The following is an 18143-nucleotide window of genomic DNA, read 5'->3' on the forward strand; positions in this document are numbered from 1 at the left end:
GTGAATGTCTTCCAACCCCACGTCTTTCTCCCTTTTATTTATCCGCTTTCACTGGTTAGATTAGGGCACGTTTTTTGATTAGCATACCTTATGCTTTGCATGTTTGCATCATTCAAACTGCATTGACTTTCAATACTTATTTGAATACGTGTTTCAAAGCATGTTATCAAATTGTTGCATTTCATAAGCCATATTAGATAGCCGAGCCTATTTAGTTGCATTTTTGCATGTGTTGCATTAGACATTTAACATAGCTAGGATCATGCATTGGTTTCTAACTAGTTTTCCGTTTTGCCTCGGAGTACACTGTAAGTGTTTTCGCTTTAGCATCCTTGCATGTGTGTAAGTGACTGCCATGATAGCATGCTTGCCATGAGGCTATTTGCTTAAGTGATTAACTGCATGAATGCCTGTGAATGAAGGCTTCATTACTTGAATTAGAACAATTCATCAAAATGTGAGTTTTAAGCCCACTTGGAGTGGCAAATCATCATGTTTTAAGCCCACCTTGTTTGGTGGCAAATCCGCGTTTTAGCCTACTTGCAAGTAGCATCTTCAAACCATTTTCGAAAAACAAACATGAGATGTTTTGTTCCAAATCGAGCAATTTAGTCTATACTTGTGTGCTATGCGCATCACGTAGTAAGTTAGCTAAATAACCGGAATAAGAACACATGTGTTTTCAAAACAAGATATCATGATTAGTAGAAGCTGATCCTTCGATCGGACGAGCGGGGGTGCTCATTTCATGACCTTACCCCCTCGTACCTAAGTTCTTGAGCTGAGTCAACTTTGGTGATGACGGACACATGGCCTTAGGCACGAGTCAGGGTTTCGTAAATTTCCCAAAATAAAATATTTAGGTGGCGACTCCGAAATCTAGCAAAGCAGTCCATGTTTGGCACTTTTTTATTCAAAATTGATTTTTCAAAACCAATTGCCGGATTTGGACTCTTTGGTGATTTATCAGTCTTACATTGCACTTTGTGAGATTAGATTCAGAACTGTGACAAGAGTCCAAACTGCAGTAGCTAGAACCCAATTCGCGCCTCTCCGAAAAGGGGTGCGCTCGGAGCGAGTTTAGGTGGTCTACAACACCGTTCTGGAAAAATTCTTTCAACGGATCAGGGAATACAGATTGAGGTTAAACCCGCAGAAGTACACCTTCGGCATAACGGCAGGGAAAATGATGGGCTTTTTGATCACACAGAGAGGCATCGAGGTAGATCCTTCCAAAATCAAAGCCATCCTAGAAATGCCACCATCAAGGACTGAAAAGGAGGTACGAGGCTTTCTGGGTAAATTGCAATTCATAAGATGGTTTATCTCCAAATTAACCTTGACTTCTGAACCACTATTTGGTCTGCTAAAGAAAGGGAAGAAATTCCAATAGAATGATCGATGTTAATTCCCTTTTGAGCAAGTCAAGCAGTACCTCCAGAATCTGTCTGTGTTGTTCCCGCCAGAGCTGGGGGAAGCTTTTGCTTTTGTATCTGTCAGTAACAAACACCACAATGGGATGCATGCTTGCTCAGGAATCTGAGGATAGGGTGGAGAAAGCCATCTATTACTTGAGCAAGAAAATGTTGGATTACGAAACCCGTTACACCCCACTAGAGAAAGCTTGCCTAGCCTTGGTATGGGCTACCAGGAAATTGAGGCACTACTTGTTAGCTCACTCCGTAATTCTGGTTTTGAGATTAGATCTTATCAAATATCTCTTTGAGAAACCAGCGCTTATGGGTAGGCTAGCTCGTTGGTTGCTTCTTCTCTCCAAATTTGATCTGAAGTATGTTACTCGCAAGTCGGTCAAAGGGAGAGCAGTAGCGGAATTCCTGGCAGATCACCCGGTACAAGGGGACGAAATGGTAGAATTCCTCGTCCCAGATGAAGCCATTCTGCAGGTTGAGGAGGAGACTTGGACAATGTACTTCGACAGAGCATCAAATGTATACTGCTATGGGATCGGTGTGTTGCTGATAGCACCTGACGACTCCCACATACCTCTAGCTTTCAAACTTCGATTCAAAGTGTCCAACAATGAAGCAGAATATGAAGCGTGTATTGTTGGTTTAGAAGCTGCCTTGGAACTAGGGGCAAAAAGGTTGGATGTTATCGGGGACTCAAACTTAGTTGTTTCTCAAGCAAATGGAGACTAGAAAGTCAAGGAAGAAAAGATAAAGGTCTCTCACCAGACCCTGGACGTTCTAATTCCTAGGTTTGAAAAGCTGACTTTCACGTATCTACTGAGAGAGAACAATAGGTTCACTGATGCTTTAGCAACTCTATCTTCCATGGTAGACATCCCGCTTAGAATCTAGATGCGTTCGATCCTTATTGAGCAGAAATACATGTCGGCCTATGAAACTATCACCGTAATAGATGAAGTGCAAGACAAAAATCCTTGGTACTTCGATATCTAGAACTTCTTGGAAAAGGAGGCGTATCCACCGGGGGGAAAATGCCAAGGACAAACGGGGAATACGGCGAATGGCCATTCAATTTATCATCTGCGGAGGCAAACTGTACAAAAGAGGACATCTGGGAATGCACAAGTTGTGTGTCGAGAAAGAGGAATCGAAGCGCCTAATGGAGGCCATCCATAGGGGAGAGTGCGGAGCGCACATGAACGGAGTAATGTTAGCCCGGAAGATTCTCAGGCAAGGTTACTACTGGTCCACCGTGGTGGAGGATTGCATTGGTTTTGTTCGGTGATGCCACAAATGCCAAATTCATGCTAATAACATGAATATCCCGCCGTCAAAACTACATAGCATGACTTCGCCATGGCCTTTCTCAGTCTGGGGAATCGATGTCATCAACGTAGTCACACTGAAAGGGTCAAACGAGCATAAATACATTCTAGTGGCAATTGATTACTTTACAAAGTGGGTGGAAGCCCAGTCCTATGCAGTGTTGAAAGCAGCGATGTGGCTAAGTTCATCAGAAACAATATCATTTGTCGATACGGAGTCCCAAACGAGATTATATCAGATAATGGCTCCCACTTCAAGAAGGAGGTGATAGACTTGTTGGAGAAATACAATGTGGCTTTTCATAAGTCATCTATATATCGACCGCAAACCAATAGAGCTGTAGAGGCCGCCAATAAGAACATCAAACATATTTTGCAGAAGATGGTTGAGACCTACACGGACTAGCCAGATAAATTGCCATTCGCACTTTGGGGCTATAGAACTTCAATCCGGACGTCTACAAGGGCAACTCCTTATTCTCTTGTTTATGGTATGGAAGCTGTTTTGCCACTTGAAATTGAAGTACCATCACTGCGGGTTATGGCTGAGTGTCAAATAGCTGAGGTCGACTGGCAACAGAGTAGATTTGAGGAGTTAATGCTGTTTGATGAAAGAAGGTTGAAGACATTGTATCATGTACAGGGCTACCAATGCAGAATTGCTAAGTCTTTTAACAAGAAGGTGAAGTCTAGGAATCTGAAGGAAGGAGATCTGGTGCTCATAGACAACCAAGATCCCATCCATGACCCTTGGGGCAAGTTCAGATCCAATTGGACTGGTCCTTACATCATTAAGTCTATCTGGTCAGGAGGAGCAGTCATTCTTATGGACTTAGATGGTTAGGAATTTTTCCAACTGACCGACATGGACAAGTTGAAGAAATACTATCTCTGAGAGGCTTTCTAGGCCAAAAACCCAGAAGGGCGACCTAGGCAAAAGTTAGTGCATAAAACAATTAGAAATGAAGAAAAACTGAGCTTGCAAGATTAAAAACCCTAAAGGGCAACCTTGGCAAAAGTTAGAGCGCAAAAGGAGAGAGTTAATACTCGAATGAACCTAAACCGAACTACGTAAGGCCTAATTCCCATCTTCGAGATTCTATTCCTAAAGTTCGGTTGTAATCAATTCCAGCTCAACTGTCCTGTCCATTTTGTTGATCAAGTCATCTTTATTTGTTATTTACCTGAGGGTTCGGTTGTGATCTTTACTCTGAGAGAAAAGCTGGGTACAATGCAGAGTAGTGGTATTCAATCAAGGGGCAGTTATGATCTTTTGATCCAGTATTATACATCTTGAGGATTGATTTTGTGCGTGTCAAATGGTGATCCTTTTCGAAAATGGTCTTTGAGAAGTTTTGATAAAAGTTAATTTTGTTCAAATTTTACCTTCTACAACTTAGATCATTTTTGGACCAAAAGGAAAATTTTCTGCGTTCCCAACTTTAATTTCATTGATTTCAAACTTAAAGTTCTCCAAATGTTTGATACAAATCAAAGTTTCTTTTATTACAATCAACCAAAAAAAAAAAAAAAAAAATTAAAAGAAAGGTTGAAGCAATAAACTAGTGGCATAGAAGAAGCAGTGCATGACAGCTAGACAGCACTGACCGACCTCTTTTTGAAGCCCAGCAGGGTTTGGGTAGTGGCCCAGACCAGTGCTGATGCAGCAAAAGCTGGCCCTCTGTCCTGGCATGTCACAGTTATGTTTTAAGTACTGTTTGTACCAAGTGTCTTTTAGTATTTTCAAGTTGTTTTCAATTCGTTTTCCTATTATCGAGTTGCATTTTACATATTTGTCTGGTTGTGGGTCGTTATCCGATTCAAGAACGAATGCAAGAGCAGGTATTCACAGTTTTAGGTCCTGTACAATGCTACCATTCATCACAAATTATGCTAGGAGATCATCCAAACTGGTGGGTCCAACCCCGATCATTGTTTTACAAAGCAATAAAAAAAAAAAGAAAAGTCTTCTAATACAGCGAGTCTATCTGAAGCTAGTGTTTAACTACAAAGGAAAAAATAATAAAACCAAAAAAAAAGGGAGGAGAAACTTTTTTTTTTGTTTCGTTTCAATAATTCGTAAGTTGTTCTGTTATATTGTGTGCTGGTATTCTATTTTATACCCGTACTATCGAGTTTTTATCGTCGGAATGCGTTTCCAATGAGCGACCGACCAGGTGATCGACTGGTATTGCTCTGTCTTGCATCCGATTTGTGTCAATTTTATCAATTTTTATCATTTCATCAATTTTGATTTATGTTATAATCAGTGAGAGGCTTATTTTTTAGTTCGAAACTGATTGCCATTCGGATTTGCAAAAAGAGAAAGGAAAAAAAAAAACTCGTTTTATTAACAGGGATTAACCCCGATCAAATTTGTACAAACATATATACAAAAATAAAAGAAAAAAAAGAAGAAGAAAGAGGGATCTTTTTCTTTGTTCTTCTTCGGCAGCAGCCCGGCGGGGAAGATTACAACTGGCTTCATTTGTACACAGATTCATTGCCTGACTTTGCCATCAGTTGCCTCACTTCATCTTTACTCCTTCGAAACTCTGGAAGACTCTATCTCGGCCCTGGCAGAGCTTTCGAAGGAGATTATTCCGCGTCGGCCATCAAATTGGTTGTGCGAAGAAACTCCGAATCGAGCCACAGACGTGGCCTGTTGTTTCAGCTCTTTGTTCTGCTTTTTTAGTGCACTAATTTCTACTTGAGCATCATTGTACATACGTTGGAGGAGGGAGAGTTGTGCATTTAACTAATGTACCTCACACGTCTTGTTTTGAAGTCGATGGGACAAGTTGGAGATCGCAGTCACGGTCTCCACACATGACCTCAGCGTATACGAGTTTGCTTTGATGTCAGATTGTACTGGCATTATTTGTTCAACTAACATCACTAGGAAAGCTGAGAATAGGAGAAGGAGGAGGAGCCCGTGGTTGAGGTTCATGGGAGTCAGAATCGATCAACTTTATCGTGGACTCATTCAGGTTTGGAAAAAGAGTGAGAGAATGGTGTGAGGAAGCCATGGCAGATGTAGCGATCCTGGTTTTGATCCTTCTTTCATGTTTTGCCACTTCGACTGGGCCGGTCAGGGATCGAGCTGCCCGGTCAGCTCACGAGGGTCCAGGGGACAACGCCCCTTGGTGGGTCCGAGGGTAGTGCCCTGGCGGGGTCGAAGGGCAACCCATTCGAAGTTGCTTGCCCGCTCGAGCGGCTGTTTATGCGCTCGAGTAGAGAATATTTCGTTTTAGAAGTTTGACCTATCTGCAAAAGTACTGGGTTAGTGTATTTGACGCTTGAGCGGGGCATTCCACGCTCGAGCGGACCATGTTATATCAGTTCATGAATCTGATACTTCAGATCACTTTTTCAGTCCTCTCTCTCTCTAAAACTCTCCAGAATTCCAGATTAGGAGCTTCTCTCTCTAGAAGTAATCTTCTCTCTTTGATTTCTCCAAATCCGTTGGGATTTAGACCTAAATTCTTCACCAAAGTTGGTTATCATCTTGAGGGCTTCGTTGTGTGCGATGAAGATCGAGTTTCAACACCGTTGATTTTGGAGATTTCATCTCATTTCTTCTTCAAAACTTGAGGTAGGGATTCTCTTAGAGTTATATATATAATTTTGCAAGATTTATATGATTTTCAAAATCATCTTTCGATAGCTTTGAAAATTGATTGTTGATTCAAGAAGATGAGCGATTTTGAAAGTGGGTTTGCCTCTTGTTCTTTTAAAATGATCTTATGTGTTTTGATCTTTGTTGATTGAAGAAAAGATGATTTTGGAAAGTTTTCTTTCAAAAGATTTGAGTTATATAGTTTTGGTGAGAAAACCTAGAATTTGGGAATTTTTTTTAAGAGACTGAAAATCTATGAATGATATTGTTATATTTATTTTGTGTATCAAAATAAGTGGATGCTTGGAAAAATTTCTTATTTATATTTATATAAATGATGAATTTCAGGGAATATGAGAATTGTTGTTCATTTTGGAAATTATTGTTCAAAACGTTGAAATAATCTTGAAATTACTAATTGTCGAGGATACTTGAGAAGAGGGAATTGTGTTATTCCTTCGATGATGAATTGGAATAAAAGTATTTATATTCATCTTGTGAAATTGGCATATCAATTCATTTGATTACATTAAACTTTGAAAGTTGATTTGAAAACTTGCATTGAGAAAAGAATGTTGAGAAACAAGTTTTCATAGAATGGTTTTGGGGTAAATATGTTGGTAAGTCTTGATAGGTGGTGTAGATGATATTGAATAAGTTTGCCTGAGGATCCGGCTTGAAAGACCGAAAACCCGCGCGGATAAGTGTCGAGCCTTCCGGTTTATACCAGTAAAAATGACAATTTGGTAGTACTTGTATAGTCTACTTGCAGACCCCGACCTAGGGATTACCAGAGTTGTATTTACCACTATTGAAATAAATTGTTAAGTTTTGAACAATTGAAATTGCATGACATCATTGAGCATGATGGTTTTTAAAAGATGAAAATGTGATTTATCTTCAAAAAGGGCATAGCATGTCATGTGCATTTCATCTATTGAGACTTGTATAAAATGTATATACTTTGTTAATGATTTTCTACTGGACTTTATGCTCACCCTACGGGATTTTTGTGCAGGAAAAGATGTGGTGATGTCGACTAACTAAAGGCGAGGAAATGTGTGTTGAGAGTACAAGACTCTTATTTTGCTGTGACTCTGTGTGTAAGCCAGGGGCTGTATGTGTGTGGGTTTGAATAACCATTTTGTGTAACCAGGCTCAAGCCTTGGAAACTTGTAAACCCCTGGGGGTATTTATTTGTTTATTTTCTTGTTGTTGGATTAATGTATTGTTGCATGAAGAACTATTGTATCATGTAATGTAAGTTTGGAGATTTATATTCGGTTTTCCTTAAAAGAGCCATGATTGCTGTATTATCATTTGGGCTAGAAATTTGGGTTAATGTGCTAAATTATTCGAACATGTGAGTCAGCTTACGAGCACATATGAGTTAATGCGCTAAATTATTGCTCTTGTGTCCTTTATTAGGATGTCTGGAAGGGGTCAAGTCTGTGGTGGTAGAGGCGGGAGGCGTGGTAGGGCTCGCCGAGGTGTGCATGAGGTACCGGTCCATAGGGTTCCAGTGCAAGAAGGTGGGTTCGACCAAGCTAATATGGCTAAGCAACCAGGTGAAGCTAATATGGCCGAGAAGGTGGGACAAGCGGGTCAAACCGCAATGGGGGCCCTGGCTCGAGAAATGGCAGGGGCTTTAAGAGAGTTTACGAACTTGTTAAGGGTGGAGAATCAAGCCCGAGAGAACACCGCGGAGTCAAGGGCGAGTTTCCTTACTAGAGAGTTCTTGCGGGCCAAACCAGATGACTTCCATGGTGGTCCCGAGGCCAAGAAAGCGGATGAGTGGCTCGAACAAACTGTGAAGACATTTGAGATGCTTCACATCGAAGATAGTGAACTAAGAGTGACTCTAGCAAGTTACTACCTTAAGGGAGACGTGGGTCAATGGTGGAAATATGCCAAGGGTAGAGTGGAGCCGACATGGGAAGCCTTTGCAGTTTCTTTCCAAGATAAGTACATACCTCCCACTGCTAGGGAGAGATTGAGGCAAGAGTTTAAAGACCTCAAACAACTCGACATGCCCGTGGCCGAGTTTGAGACGGTCTTCTCTAGTTTTTCCAGATTTGGATAAGAGTTGGTGGCAACGGAAGGGCGCTGTTGCATTGAATTTGAAAAGAAATTGAAAACAAAAATTATGTTCAAGCTTGTCGGAAATATGATTCGGGAATATGACCGTCTTGTGGAGACGATGACACACATAGAAATTTCCATACAAACCGAGGAGGAGAGGCTTCGGAGTTCAAGGTCTAGGGGCCAAGAGTCTCAAGGAGACTATAGGCAAAACAAGAAGAGTAGGAACACCTATCCATCCCAGTCCTAACAACAGCAGTCTAGATCCACTTTTCCTTTGCCTAGTGCGGGTCTGGGAAAAAGTGCATCAAGTAGCTTCTCGTGTTTCAAGTGTGGCCAACCGGGTCACAAATCCTTCTCATGCCCACAGAAAGGAGGAGGGCAGTTAATGTTACCACCACCTAACCGATCTCAAAGTCAATCTTAGTCTTAGAATAAAGGTCAAGGGTTTAATTGTTATCAGTGTGGTCAGCCGGGGCATATGAAGAGAACTTGCCCACAGTTGGAGCGCATCTAGCGCATCAGGGTTGAGGCAGACTCAGAGCCACCAGCAGGCTCAATCAGTCCAAGCTTCGCGAGCTAATCAGGGAGCCGCTTCGGCTCAGTCAGTACAATAGGCCTATGCTCCGAGAGGGGACCAAGTTAATCAGGGGCCACAGGGACGCGTGTATGCTGTTACTGTGCTAGAGCAGTTGCTAGAATCCTCAGTTGTGAGAGGTATTTTTGTTGTGTGTAATTCTTTGGCTAATGTGTTGATAGACACGAGTGCGTCTCATTCATTTATATCTACTGCATTTGCTTCTGCATTGGGGTTACAGGTAGCACGGTTACTGCCTCCACTCAGAGTAGAGTCACCTGTTGGGGGTACAGTTGATTTAGACCGGGGTTGTCGTGATTGTGAAACAGAAGTTGCCGGGCGTCGACTTCCATTTACTTTTGTGTTGCTAGATATGTCGAGTTTTGATGTCATTTTAGGCATGGACTGGTTGTGTTCTTATCAAGATGTGATTGATTGTTACCGTCAGAGAGTTACGGTGTGCACTTCGGGTGGTGATCGTTTCTATTTTCTGGGGAACCGAGTTGATGGAGCCTTGTCGCCAATTGTTGACCCTCGTAGTAGGAGCAAGCTTAGTGGCCTTCTTGCAACTCTCTTGGATAGTGAGAGTGATGGGGCTCATGTTGAGTTACCAAGGGTAGTTTGTGAATACCCGAAAGTCTTTCCAGAAGATCTTACTAGTTTACCACATCACCAGGAGATCGAGTTCTCCATTGAATTAGTGCTTGGCACGGCACCAATTTCCATGTCACCGTATAGATTTGCACCCGCCGAATTATATGAGTTGATGATTCAACTCCAAGAGCTTTTAAATAAGGGCTTCATTAGTCCTAGTGCATCACCTTGGGGAGCACCGACTCTCTTTGGGAAGAAGAAGGGTGGATCGTTGCGGTTGGGTGTTGATTACCGCAAGTTGAATAGAGTTACAGTTAAGAACAAGTATCCTCTACCCAGAATAGATGATTTGTTTGACCAACTTAGAGGGTCTCGTTGCTTCTCAAAAATAGATTTAAGATCGGGGTACCATCGGTTAAGAGTCCGGGAGGAGGACATTCAGAAAACTACCTTTCGTATGCGTTATGGCTACTATGAATTCCTTGTAATGCCTTTTGGGTTAACCAATGCACCTGGTTCCCCTATGGATTTGATGAACATAATTTTTCGGGAATACTTGGACTGTTTTGTGGTCGTCTTTGTGGACGACATATTGATTTATTCAAACTCCGAGGAGGAACACGAGACTCACTTGCGGGTAGTGTTGGGTTTACTTAGTGAGAACCAATTGTATGGCAAATTTGAGAAATGCGAGTTTTGGTTAACTAAGGTGAAGGTTTTGGGGCATGTAGTGTCTAGAGAGGGAGTAACTGCGGACTCCTCAAAGATAGATGCTGTACAGGATTGGGAACAACCCAAGAATGTTTTTGAAATCCGGAGTTTCTTGGGATTAGCGGGGTATTATCCGCGTTTTGTAAGGGACTTCTCTAGACTAGCAGCACCTTTAACTAGGTTGACTAGAAAGGGTATCAAATTTCTGTGGAGTGAGGCTTGTGAAAAGTCATTCCAAGAGCTTAAGACTAGGATTGACTACCGCACCGGTTTTTATAATTCTGGAAAGGGGTTTGAATTACACTGTCTATTCTGATGCGTCTGGGGATGGACTTTGTTGTGTCTTGATGCAAGAGGAAAAAGTTGTGGCCTACGGATCACGACAATTGAAAACTCAAGAGAAGAATTACCCTACCCATGGTTTAGAATTAGCGGTGGTGATTTTTGCATTGAAAATTTGGAGGCATTACTTGTATGGTGAGATGTTTGAGGTTTTCTCCGATCATAAGAGTCTAAAGTATTTGTTTTCTCAAAAAGACTTGAATTTATGACAACGGAGGTGGATGAAATTTATGGAGGATTATGACTTTGAGTTACACTATCATCCGGGGAAAGCCAATGTGGTGGCCGATGCTTTGAGTCGAAAATCTGTGAGTAGTTTGGTAAGTGTGGCCATTCGAGAATGGGATATGCTAGATGTTATTGGCAAGTTTGATTTGCACTTGGGTGAGTCTGGAGAGAGTGCTACCTTGTTTACTTTTGTGGATAAGTGGTTTGAAAATACTCTTTCAAGATCTTGGGGAACGCTCATGATCCTTTTCTGGTCACCTGAAAAGGAATAAACACTCCGGTCGGGGGTGCCGGAATTAGCATTCCGACGGGCAAGTTAGTATTTACACTCGAGGAGGTTTGTATTCTAAGCTAAGCATAGTAATTCTCAAATAACTCTTTAGGACTGAAGATCTTGTATTTATAGCATTCTCTTGGGGCCCTTGGGCCTGGTCCACTCCTAGTCCTTGCCATGTACTTCTACACGGCCCTTGTTTTACTGGCAGGAATGCCGGCTCTTTTATTCGGCCCCAAAATTGGATAGGGTCAATGCTGAATAGAAGTTATGTTCTGGACCGAATTGGTCCACTCCTATTGATCCAAAATTATTCGGCTCCCACAATTGCCCCCCAAACACCCTAGTAGCACCAGTTAGTAGGCGTGTTTGGCTTCTAGTCTGGAGGTTAGAAATCCGGCGGTTATTCCTCTTCCCGATGCATGTCAGAACGCGTACATGCTTCTTGGTGATTATAACGCTTTCCCGCCCCTTCGTACGCTGCCTCCATTTAATGCGATTTGAATTTGTCTCTTCGAATGTATGCTCTGAATACTCGAAGATATCTGGCTCGTCTTCCAGTGGGACTCCTACATTCTGCGGTTTCTGTAACCCCTTGTTTCTCGATCTTTCCTTCGCCTCCTATAAGTTTTCTTCTCCTACATTTTTTTTGATCCCCCCTCTTTATCTGTTTTTAGTTTTTCATAATCCTTGAGTCGACAAGAATGGCGAAACATTTGAAGGAGCTCCTTTCTGCAGATCGAATCTCCGGCTTTCGACGCCACTTCTCCATCCCTGACGACGTCCATCTGTCAATTGTGGTAGATAGCACTACTGATATGGTGAGGGAAGACGAGAACACAATCATCTTTCCTCTCTTATCAATTGCTGAGGGCGGCGTCTGTTTTCCTCTTCACCCACTTTTGAGGGTTGTTCTTCGGTACTGGGGTCTTATTCCTTCCCAGCCCAATGTGAACTTCGTCCGCATCATAATGGGCATTGTAGAGATAAATCGGCGTCTTAGAGTCAATTTATGTATTCCCACCATTCAACACTGTTATGTCCTAGCCAAGTGTATTGGCCGTCTGGGACGCTACTTCCTTAGAGCCAAGGACACTGACCACCACTTAGTGACCATGCTTGCTAGCTCTGGCAAATGTGTCGATGACATGATGGTTGTTGTCCGCGGTAATTGGGAATTCGGCGAAGGGGAAGATCGCCTAGATCCTGTGCGGGGGCAAAAAGGCGAACCAGGTGGCCGACCAAATCACTGTTTCGGTTACTTACATATTCATGTATTCGGCACTTTAGCTCGCCTAATCGCTTTGTCTACGCAGGGAGCGACTTGAAGAGAGTGTTGACTTCAGACGACGAAGTTGTGCTCGTAGAAATTAAAACCGCGCTACAGTTCGTCGGCCATCCAGACCTTCAAAAACGAAGGGAGGGCAGCCCACATTCTCCTAGGGTACGAGCCAACCTACACGTCGTTCTTGACGACAGATAATATTCCCACCGCGCGAGGCGATAACCAACTGACAGCCCTCATCTTCCACAGCTTCAAAAACTTGAGGCAGATTGGCCTTGAATCGTCAATCGTCTGATTCTGAGCAGGTGGAAGGACAAGTTGCCGAACCTATCGCTGAGGACCCGAAGGAGTTGGCCGCAGAAGGTGACGATGCCATCAATTCGACCTTTGAGGAAGCCGGGTTGAACTCTCCTGATCCTCCGTCTCCATCAGGCTGAGGGGACGCCGAAGATATCTTTACGAACTTGGGAGATCTTCCCAACGATTTCTCTAAGGATATGGCCGGGGATAATCTTACGCAGATGGCACAAAAAAGGAATGCCGAACGCATGGCCGCCTGACAAAAGGTCGTAGCCATCCGTTCTGGACATGTCCTGACTGAATCTATTGCTCCCGTTGTCATACAAGAAATGGCTCATGTTGTCGTGGCCGAGACGGATAAGGAGGTCGAGCGCCCGAGTACGAAAATTCGGCCAATTTTAGAGGATCGAGGCGAAAAACGAGGTGCTGAGGGTGAGGACGGCTCCGAAGGGGGCCCCTTAGAAAAACAGGCACGCTTGGAGGAGTCAGCTGTGGTGGCTCCTTTTGTTATTGAGCCAAAGATAAAAAAATATGCCGATCTCCTCCGAAGCGTCGGTTCTAAAGGATGCAGTTGTGGCACTGTGCCTGGCTGTCTCGGTCTCCTTGCCGGCTGACAAGGTAACGTTTCGTGCCGAGCCGGATTTGGCGACAATAGCATTAGCCGTCTAGTCGGCTTTTCTGGTACGTGACTAAATCTTTGGTTCGGTTTGCATTTGATGTTTGTTGGCATATGACGATCCTTTGTTTTGTAGATAGTTGGAAGGATCGTAGAATTGGGCCGCCGCCAGCATGACGCTGTTGAAAGGATTGGCCATTTGCAATCTGAAGTCGAGGGTCAAAGGAGCAGGGCAGAGTTCGAGGCAATGAGAGCCGTGATGGAAAGCGTGCGAGCCGAGGCTGAGAAGGAAATGGTCAAAACAGCTGATCAACTCAGGGTTGACGCCGAGGAGAGGGCAAATGCGAGCGAGGAGTCGCTCAAGTTAGCTAAGGAGGCGCTTGCCAAGCTGGAGGCCGAGTTTGGAGAGTTGAAGCTGGCTAAAGAGAAAGACGACTCTGAGTCCTCGGCGGCGTTCGAGGCTGGGAGGAGCTCCGCCTTTAAGTACTATGTAGAAGAAGTCCCCAAATTCGAGAATCGGGGGTTCAAACACGGCTGGTTCACAACCCTTGCGGCCGCTGGAGTTACATTGGCCACGCCAATTCCCTACGAGCAAGTGGACGTTGAGCCACTTGAGTCTGACCCTGAGACTTGATTTGGGAGACATTCTAGTTTTGTTAGCTTTTTTTTTTTCGATTTCAATGTCTGTTTTTGTTTAGTAGATTTTCATCTGCGTGAGATTTTCATATGTAAAATGTCCGCCGTTAGCGCCCAATTTATGAATGAAAATTTCATATGCTTCCTAGATATTTCTCGTATTGTTTGTTGTATGAGTAGACAATTAGGAGAATCAGTGGTTAGGACAAAATTCCAAGACTACGTGAGACAGTAGACTTACAAATCGACTGAGCTTAGTGATCTGATTAAAATAATGAATTTGCCCTTGCCCCAGCGAGTTTGCGATCGTAGAATGCCGAATAACACGTCCATAAGAACCTTGTGTTGAGGCATCGATTCGGGGACAGCTGGGGCACTTAAGCCGACTAGATTGATGAATCTGCCCTTGCCCCAGCGGGTTCGCGATCGTAGAACGCCGAATAACACGCCCATAGGAACCTTGTGTTGAGGCATCGATTCGGGGAACGACTGGGGCACTTAAGCCGACTAGATTGATGAATCTGCCCTTGCCCCAATGGGTTCATGATAGTAGAGCGCCGAATAACACGTCCATAAGAACCTTGTGTTGAGGCATCGATTCGGGGGACGGCTGGGGAACTTAAGCCGACTAGATTGATGAATCTGCCCTCGCCCCAGCGCGTTCGCGATCGTAGAACGCCGAAAAACACGTCCATAAGAACCTTGTGTTGAGGCATCGATTCAGAGAACAGCTGGGGCACTTAAGCAGACAAGATTGATGAATCTGCCCTTGCCCCAGCGGGTTTGCGATTGTAGAACGTCGAATAACACATCCATAAGGACCTTGTGTTGAGGCATCGATTCGGGGAACAGCTGGGGCACTTAAGGCGACTAGATTGATGAATCTGCCTTTGCCCCAGCGGGTTCGCGATCATAAAATGCTAAATAACACGTCCATAGGAACCTTGTGTTGAGGCATCGATTCGGGGAACGGCTGGGGCACTTAAGCCGACTAGATTGATGAATTTGCCCTTGCCCCAGCGGGTTCGTGATCGTGGAACGCCGAATAACACGTCCATAAGAACCTTGTGTTGAGGCATCGATTCGGGGGACGGCTGGGGCACTTAAGTCGACTAGATTGATGAATCTGCCCTCGCCCCAGCGGGTTCGCGACCGTAGAACGCTGAAAAATACATCCATAAGAACCTTGTGTTGAGGCATTGATTCGGGGAACAGCTGGGGCACTTAAGCAGACAAGAATGATGAATCTGCCCTTGCCCCAGCGGGTTCGCGATCGCAGAACATCGAATAACATGTCCATAAGGACCTTGTGTTGAGGCATCGATTCGGGGAATGGCTGGGGCACTTAAGGCGACTAGATTGATGAATCTGCCTGTGCCCCAGTGGGTTCGCAATCGTAGAACTCCGAATAACACGTCCATAAGAACCTTGTGTTGAGGCATCGATTCGGGGACGGCTGGGGCACTTAAGCCGACTAGATTGATGAATCTGCCCTTGCCCCATCGGGTTCGCGATCGCAGAACGCCGAATAACACGTCCATACGAACCTTGTGTTGAGGCATCGATTCGGGGAACAACTGGGGCACTTAAGCCTAATAGATTGATGAATTTGCCCTTGTCCCAACGGGTTTGCGATCGCAGAATGCCGAATAACACGTCCATAAGAACCTTGTGTTGAGGCATCGATTCGGGGAACGGCTGGGCACATAAGCCGACTAGGTTGATGAATTTGCCTTTGCCCCAGCGAGTTCAAGATCGTAGAACTCCGAATAGATGCGATTGGGGCATATGATTCGTTCGGCACTGGGTAGTTGGCGCTTCAACATTGAGGGGATTGCGTCGGAGGTGCTGGCCCTGTAAGGAATAAATGGGCGTGTACTTCGTGAATGAGGGTCCTATTTATGTGCTCATTCAGCATTTCAATCTAGCTGTTTGAGGAAGATTGAACAAGCACAAATGTCAAATAAACTTTTCTTCAACAACAGGGGCGAAGCAAAGACTCTAGGTGAGCTGGGAGGAGCTATGAGTCGAAGCGATGAACCTTTACGCATGGGCAGTAGGACTTCAAAGGATCGGGAGAGGCGTCAATCTCCTCGTCGTCGGAGCAGGTCGCCTAGGAGGGACAAACAGCCACAGTGTAAGTCTCCTCAGCTTGGTTCTGGCAGGCAACCTGACGCGACTCCTCACCCATTGAGTTTTGCAGTCTTCGTGGGTAATAGATCAATGACAGAGGCAGACTCGATCATTTGAGATCTGAATGTGGCAGTCGAGTTTGCTCAACAGATTTTCCCACCCGAAGTTTAGCAGTCGATGGTAGGTTGACAGGATTTTGAAGTGTTTTATGAGGGCGTTCACGGGGCGGTGAGGGAACTGTACACGGCTTATGAGATTGGCATGCGTCTCCGCGCCGCTCGCCGCGACATAGAACAGAGAGATGAACGCATTCAGAAGTTAGAAGCTCGCGCCGAGAAGGCCGAGCACGAGCTAAGGAAAATCAAGTCTGGCAGGCCCCAATCAACCAGCCACCCCAATCTAGTTGTTGAAGAGAGGGTTACTTAGAGACTGATTAGCGATGCGATCGCCGATCGTAATACGGCTAGCATGTTTGCGATCGAGACTGCGAGGGGTACGGCCTATGAAAAAGGCTTCCATGACGGCCGGAAGGTCGAAATTCAGAAGACCAAGGAGAAACTCGCTGAAGAGGTTTGCCGATGTGAAAATCGTGGATTTAGGCACGGTTGGATCAAGGCGCATCGGCCAGCTACGAGTCTCCAATCGGGAGGGTTGGATTCGGCGTTTTCGTTGTATCAACAGAATGATTTTCCCTTCTCCGCATTCGAAATTGAGAAGAGCAATGACGAAGAAGCCGCCGAACCCAAGAAGCCGCCGAACCGAAGAATTCCTTGTAATGCTTACGTAGATTGAAAGTGAAATTATGTATTTATTTGCCGAATTTAATAAAATGCTTAGTTCTCAATCTGTAGCGTACTTGGTATTTATATTAGTACTCATTTTATTCCAACCTTGCTTCATTGAAAATTTTATTCGGCACAAGCGTATTTTCTGCGGAGGCCATTTCGGCCTGAAGGCGTCAAGCGCTGATGGGGCTCCGAATCCGGAGACTTTTTCGGCCGAAAGACGTCATGCGCCGATGGGGCTCCGACTCCGAAGACAGTTGGCCCATCTATAATATCTGTTTATATAATTAGGCCATTTTAATAAGGTAGAAATTAGTGCATGAAGTGGCTGTGGCACGTATCGATCGGCATGGGGCCAAGATGCTCGGTCGGTTAGATTAATAAATCTGCCCTTGCCCCAGCCAGTACATGGACTTCAAGGCATTCGCCCATAATTGCCGTTTACATAATTTAGGCCGTTTTAACAAGGCAAAAATTAGTGCATGGAGTGGCTGCAGCAAATGTCGCTTGGCGTCTGTCGTTTGGAGTTTAGTGTTAATGAAATCGTCTCGGGGCCACTGCAAATATTTTAGAAACAAAATGCCTATGATTTGTCGCTCCAGTGACTTCGTTTTCTATGCACAGACTCATTTTAGAATGATTTTGTTGCGTGGGGTTACGTAAGTGTGATCGTTGAATGGAGCTTTTCTTTAATAGGGAAGAAGGTCGAATTCTGGTTGAGTCTGATATTGCGACGAATCGCAGCGGGGAAAACACTCGCACGGGAGGCAGGGTGCTCAAGAAACATCAACATTTAAGTCATCAAAGCAGATCACCTCGAAAGGAGAAACAACGATGGCGATGTTGTCCGCAACCGTGGCCAAGAAATAGGGCCGACGTAGCTCTGCGGCCGTTGAGTATTACTGTTTTCGTGGCGAATTGCTTTCTTGTCTTGGACTTTGGCCTTGACATTGTCTATGGTGCCAAAGGTTTCAGCCTCAAGGGTGATTATCTCGTTGGGGTGAATCGTGGACTCGAGCGCGGTCAGATCAAAGCATTTTCAAGTTGTGGGTGCCCTCTGATCAGCGGGCATTGACTTCGCGCTGCCGCTTGTACAGCGTGATGTCGTATGAGAATAGATGTTGGAATGCTTCGAATGCGGATGGCATTTTTTCTCGTTCTAAACTTTTGTATGTTTAATTTGAGCATCTTACTTTGAATACTAGC

At 44.5% G+C, this 18143-nt stretch overlaps 1 protein-coding gene across 1 annotated transcript; it reads left to right on the forward strand.

The window, feature by feature from the left end:
- The first annotated feature begins 3248 nt into the window (after nucleotides 1-3248).
- On the forward strand, nucleotides 3249-3599 carry LOC145797642 (uncharacterized). Its single transcript, XM_082885032.1, has one exon. It carries the CDS (start codon nucleotides 3249-3251, stop codon nucleotides 3597-3599), a length of 351 nt encoding a protein of 116 aa, XP_082741158.1.
- The last annotated feature ends 14544 nt before the right edge of the window (nucleotides 3600-18143 follow it).

This window comes from Camellia sinensis, chromosome 8 (assembly GCF_055761805.1).
Source record: "Camellia sinensis isolate YWXY chromosome 8, ASM5576180v1, whole genome shotgun sequence".
NCBI classification, from domain to species: Eukaryota; Viridiplantae; Streptophyta; class Magnoliopsida; order Ericales; family Theaceae; genus Camellia; species Camellia sinensis.

Excerpts from the sequence above, each read along its gene's own strand:
- LOC145797642 (XM_082885032.1), top strand. The coding sequence starts at position 3,249 with ATGGAAGCTGTTTTGCCACTTGAAATTGAAGTACCATCACTGCGGGTT.